Source organism: Triticum dicoccoides, chromosome 3B, assembly GCF_002162155.2.
Source record: "Triticum dicoccoides isolate Atlit2015 ecotype Zavitan chromosome 3B, WEW_v2.0, whole genome shotgun sequence".
NCBI lineage: Eukaryota > Viridiplantae > Streptophyta > Magnoliopsida > Poales > Poaceae > Triticum > Triticum dicoccoides.
This window is the reverse complement of record NC_041385.1, coordinates 619,166,678-619,172,637: the sequence shown is the minus strand read 5'-3', so window position 1 is coordinate 619,172,637 and position 5,960 is coordinate 619,166,678. Positions and strand designations below refer to the sequence as shown.

Here is a 5,960-nt window from a genome sequence, read left to right as displayed (position 1 = left end):
CATTCTGATGTGCATCAGCAAGGTGTGCACCTAGCGATTCTGTAGCACTACAGAGGCCCACCTGTAAGTTCCATCTCCATCCGTACGCACAACAAAATTTCAGAAAACAACAACTATTTGTGATCTCTTATTAGAAAACTACAACTTTTGATGTCAATTTCAGATAACTACAAAAAAAAAATCCCGTCCCACCTGTCATCCTCAAAATAACCCCACTCATATGTGAGGCTGACATGTGGGGCCAAACACAAAATTTAATTTTCTAATATAATGTGTCAAAATTGTTGTAATCTTCTAAAATTGGTGTCAGGATTAAGATTGAAATTTGTGCGTTGAACTCGCATTTTTTTTAAATTCACTGCTTCATTAATTTTGTAAGCCAAGATTCAGTTTGCCATTGCTTTGGTAATACTATTTTTTAAGAGTGAATCCCTGTTTTTTACTAAATATTTTGACATTTTTTACACTAATTACCCCATTTAGCGGGATTTCATTCATTTTACCCCATTAGCAAAGTGTGTTTTCACAATTTACTCTATTTAAATTTTTTGAGCGCTCTAACCGATGAGTCTCGATTGTCAGTCCAGTTAGCATGCCACATCAGTCTTTTTTCCTAATGGTTTTTCTGCACGTCGAATCGCATCGCCTAACTTCTCCCGATCGGCCAGACTCAGAGTAAGTAAAATAGTATATTTGCACCACTTTTAATCTCATCCATTGAATCATTCACACTTAAGGTCGTATATGATAATACTAAATAAAAACATACATGATTTCAAATTATACCAGTAACAGTTTCACCTATAATTTATTCAATGGGAACATGCCACGCTGATTAAGTACATTCATCTATCCACAATACTTCTTTGAACTGGAAACGAGTAGTCTAAGCCCATCTAATATGCATCCCAGTCTGAGAGAAAATCTAGCCACAAAGAAGCTAACTACCAGGGGGTGATAAATAGAGGATGCATCCAAGGGGAGAAGATTGCCGTACTAGCTGCCGCTCACTCTGGCAATCGCCAACGGCCACGCCTTGAAGTCTTGCCTACCACTCGTCGTCTACGTTGTCCTACCCCTCCTAACGATTGGAATGCGAGTCATGTGTGTTGTGAATAATGGATGCCAGTGTGGTGTGGCCCGACCTGGGTGACTTGGCCATCGGGCACTGGTGAGCTGCTCTGGTGTGATCATATCGAGCCTGGTTGGCCGGGAGAAGTTAGGCGATGCGGTTCGGCATGCAGAAAAACCGTCAGGGAAAAACTCGTCGATGTGGCATCCCAGCTGGACCTAACAATAAGCATAGAAAATTTATTGTTTTTAAAATTAATTAATTTTTGAAACTGAAGCATAGAAAATATGGAATGAGGAGAAGGCATGTTTGCAAAGATAAAGAGAATTCGAAACATGTAATATTGGGGCAAGTGTGCATGCGAGAGAGAAAATACATGTGTTCATAAGGTGCTGAAGACTACACCTGTGCTACGAAAGGAATGCATCAATGCGACATGGCTCAGATTAGCTCAGAAGTAGAGTTCTAGTTTTGTTGTGTCATAAAATTGCTCATACTAAATAAGACGTCCTTTTTTATTTGATAGGGTTATTTACATGCCTACCACTATTATTGCACGTTGGCATTACAACTTTATTTATTATCATTACCCGCCAAAAAATGATACATCGACAATGGCATAAACACGACTCATATGCAACTGGCATGTATGAAAAATATGTAATAAGATGCCACAAAACGACAACTTGACAAGAATACACAAAAACTTCTTCTCCGATGCCTCCTATCTCTCACCATCTACCGCCCTTTCCACGCCCCTCCTCCCTCGACGACCGCCTTCTCCTCGTGCTCCATCGCTGCCTTCCTTTTCTACCCATTTTTTCCTTGATTATTTTTTTCTTTCTTCTTCCTCTTTGTGCCGGGCCACTCCATGGAGTGTGTTTGCAAGCCTAGCTAGATGGCTATATTTTCCATTCGAGGTAAATTGGTAAAAAAACAGCTGTCGATGAAAGGTCTACAGTCAAGCGTTTTGTAACCAGCTGTTAACCTGACGCAGCATGCTGTTCTTCCGCGGTAGGCAATAGAAAGGCAATTCTCCCCCGCACCGCTTTGCTGCTATACCTTTTTCCCTCTCCTCCTCGGCGCCTCCCCATCCCCACCCGCGCCTCCGCCCAGCCGGACCCCTCCACCCCGGGCGAGGCCGCGTCCTTCCACCGCCACCGCCGCCGCCCTCGCCCTCGCGAGCCAATCCTCTGGAACAGCGCCGGAGAGGGGGCGCCACGGCAAGCCCATCCATGACGAGCCGCCCCCCCGCGCCGCGCCACCTCCCCGACATAGGGTTTGCCTCTCGCGCCGCCCTGCCATGCTAAGGCGGGGAGGAGGCGACCTGGTGTTACCCGGAGGAAGCTGGGGCGGGGCCTCGCCGGCGGATGGACGCCGATGAGGCTGCGGGAAGTAGCAGGAGGATGGATCTGAACCTGTACCTCGGCCTCCCCCGCGCCCCGCGGTCTCGCCGCTCCGACCTCGGCTCCGACCTCGCGCTCAGCACCCCGATGCCCTCCTCGCCCTCCTCCTCTGCCGCCTCCGTCGACGCCCCTCCGCCTCCCGAGCCCCCGCATGCCCCCTACTCCCCGTCTCGCGCCGGCCTTTCTCCTCCGCCACCAGAGGTGTACTCCTCGTACCATCCCGAGGACGCGCACCTGCCGTACGCGCCAGCGCCGGTCATCGATGAGCTCCCGGACGACATCGGCTTCGGCTTCCACCCCCCGCCTTCGCTGGTGCGAGCCAGCGCCTTTCTTTGGGAGGATCGCCCGTCTTCATCGACGGCCTCCTCCTCCTTCCTCCCTGACGCTGCAACAAGGTACAGGCGGCTGCTTGAGCAGACAGGAAGCCGGTGGCTCCGCTCTAGGCCCACTGGGCGGTTTAGATCGGACCTTCCACCGCTCAGCTCCGAGGTTCAACCTCTAGGGCATGATGCAGCAGTGCCGGTGCCACATCATGAGGTGGCAATTGATATCGTTGGAGATGATAAGGTAACCGGCAATGGAGTAGAAGTAGGTGCCTCAGAGGAGTCGGAGGAGCGGGGCAAGAGCGTCGCCACATTTGAGTGCAACATATGCTTTGATATGGCCGGAGAGCCGGTGGTCACTTCTTGTGGCCATCTCTTCTGCTGGCCTTGCTTATACCAATGGCTTAATGTCTACTCCAACCACAAGGAATGCCCAGTCTGCAAGGGCGAGGTGACGGAGGCTAATATCACTCCTATCTATGGCAGAGGGAATTCTTGTTCAGATGCAGAGAAGGCTGCGGATGAAGGCAAGCAGCCAGGTCTTACAATCCCACCAAGGCCACATGGAAATCGTCTTGAAAGTTTCCGGCAGCAGTTTCAGCACTTACGCCCAATGTCAAGAAGGCTTGGTGACGCACATGGGATACTGTCATCATGGAGGCGCCTTCTTGATCAACAGATCATGAGTAGTGTGAGTAGATTCGAAGGCCCGTCTGAACCTGCTGTGCATGAAACAGGTGACGTTGCTCCACACACTGGCCGCCTAAGTAGATTGACCACAAGGATGAGAGCAAGACGGTTGCTGAGCGAGGTAGATAACTCTCCTGATGGTGCTTTTGCTGCCCCTGATAGTGGTCTGCCTGGAAATAGTGCGCCAGATGCACCTAGAGATGGTTCAAGCCCGGTTTTACCAGAAGGATTTGATTTGTTGCAACGGCTTACTCTTATTGGCATTGCAAATACAGAAAGATTGGCAACTGCCATGAGTGACCTTAGAAGGATAGCTACACCTGGCCAACACGGAGCATCTGCTTCATACCTTAGAAGGTTAGCTACACCTGGCCAATACGGAGCATCTGCTTCATCGCCGAACCCTTTGAATCCCGAGGCAACAGTTGACGGAACCCATGTTGGTGCAGCACCTTCTACAGACCAAGCATCAAACTCGAGCACCATTGCAGTGATACAGGGGGATGCAGGTGTTTCTGAGACGGCGGGAGAGCCTAGTAACGCAGGTTCTTCGAGAACCCTGAGGAGGAGGGGGAGGAGCAGCGCGTTGGCTTCTTTAGATGTGGATGGTGCCCCCCCACAGCGCAACAAGAGGCGGAGGATGTAGACCTTCTCGGTCGCGGAGTTTCTTTGGACTTCATGGTTCTGATTCCAGTTATTCCATTTCGTTTCTTTGGATGGTATCTGTTGTGTTGTAGTGTAACAATGTTTTTTCCCTTTCCATTTGTTTACTAGAATGGTTCTGTTTAGTCCCCCTGGGGCCTGTTGTACCTCATTAGTCTGTCAAACTGTTGGTCAAGCCAAATGTGGAGGGTTGTTGTGGGATATAATTTCCCCTGTTGATTGGATGCCAAAATGTGCATTCAGAGCAATGAGATTTCTATGTACTGCTTATAATTCATAGAAACTCTGGTCATCAAAGTATCAAACTGAGAGGTTATATAGGATAGTATATGAAATACCCAGAAAATGGATGGAAATGTTGCCTTTGTTGCTTGAGAAGCCAAGCCTGATCTTTTATGCTCATTTATCCTCCAACATAAGTTACTCTCAAAAGCATATATTTCATTCACTGATAGTTCTGGCAGCAAGCCAACTCATCATTTTCGCAATGTTAATAGAAGTTCTTTTTCTCATGAGAGCAAGTTAAAACGTGGTATAGGAAACAACAAACTGGAAATGGAACCTCTAAAGAAACACCTGACTACGGCATTGTTTCATTTGCTGGTTCGTGTAGTCTTTCTGATATTATCTTCCATTATCTTGGTTTTGCATTTATTCGCCGGACGTTTACAACGTGTATAGTGAGGTTCTTGGAGACCGATCACTAGTTCCTGAGCAAAGAAACTACAGTTGCATAAGTATTCATCGTCTACACACCAAGTAACTTGAAGACCATCAAATTGCATCTCATTTATTCATAATTTACAAAAAAAAAAAGATTGTGCATTTGGAACTCACGTGGCTGACAAGTCTGAAAGGGATAAAGAGAGGAGCAGGAGGGGGGAAAAGATGCAATGTGATCAAGACCTATGTTTCTTTTAGTGTTCGTGGCCTATATGTTGTATCGAACTCATACAGTTCAGAGCCCAAAGATCTACAGATCGATACCCTAGATACGGCTTATGTCACGGCCGAATATCATCGTGGTCAGCCAGTTGATAGCCACATAGAGCCTATTTCTCCAGCTGACAACACGAGTCAGGTATGCTGAGCGCCAGATGAACCAGCTTGCAAATCCTGCGATGGATATGCCCTTCGAGTCCTGCGAATAGGAAAAAAAAAAACGCTCAGTTCGAGTCTAGTGAGCTGCAAAGATTCACAAAGAACGGAGGAGCAACCAACCTTGCTTTGCCTCAGGTCCACCAGAGCTTTGTACCTTCCAACGGTTGCCATACTCCCTAGATGCTTATACACAAACTTTGGACCTAGATCGGCTTCGACCTGGGAATTTGCGTGCCCTCCTCCAGCCTTCATCACACGGTTGAGCAGGCGAGCAAGGTACAAGCCTTGCCGCTCGGCAACCTGTTCAGGAGTACAAGTGGGGAACAAAATCATAGAATGCATGACTGATATGCAGCAGCGCAAAGAGATAGTCTTATGTCATGCCCAACACCCCAAGTGTCTGTAATTTGGTGGGAAGTATAAGCATCTCTTTGCGCTGCTGCATATCCCCATTTTTTTTTCTGAGATAGTAACTTGACAAAATGCTTTCATACTCTTGAACTGCGTCAAGATAGTTCATGAAATTACCTGCGCTAAGGCTGGGAGAACTTCCTTGCCGGTGCTTTCAAGGAAACCACAGCAATCACCAACAGCGAATACATCTGGGACAGAAGGAACACGTAACCACTCATCTACACCGATCCTGCAAACAGTACATAACCTATTAACAATCCTAGGATTTACACATGACACATGAGCCAACAG

General features: G+C 47.7%; 2 protein-coding genes across 2 annotated transcripts in view; one reads left to right on the top strand and one right to left on the bottom strand.

Annotated features, from left to right (window-relative positions):
- Positions 1–2,122: 2,122 nt before the first annotated feature.
- On the top strand, positions 2,123–4,451 carry LOC119277467. The gene has a single exon (XM_037558749.1). It carries the CDS (start codon positions 2,443–2,445, stop codon positions 4,135–4,137), a length of 1,695 nt encoding a protein of 564 aa, XP_037414646.1. The 5' UTR covers positions 2,123–2,442; the 3' UTR covers positions 4,138–4,451.
- A 463-nt stretch (positions 4,452–4,914) lies between these two features.
- Positions 4,915–5,960, bottom strand: part of LOC119277466 (internal alternative NAD(P)H-ubiquinone oxidoreductase A1, mitochondrial-like) — a 3,883-nt gene continuing 2,837 nt past the window's right edge. Inside the window, exons 6-8 of the mRNA XM_037558748.1 lie at positions 5,784–5,898; positions 5,376–5,555; positions 4,915–5,295 (exon numbers count right to left, since the gene is read on the bottom strand). Of these exons, the coding sequence (XP_037414645.1) occupies positions 5,143–5,295; positions 5,376–5,555; positions 5,784–5,898 (448 nt within the window). The 3' untranslated portion in view covers positions 4,915–5,142. The remainder of the gene's footprint in view (positions 5,296–5,375; positions 5,556–5,783; positions 5,899–5,960) is intronic.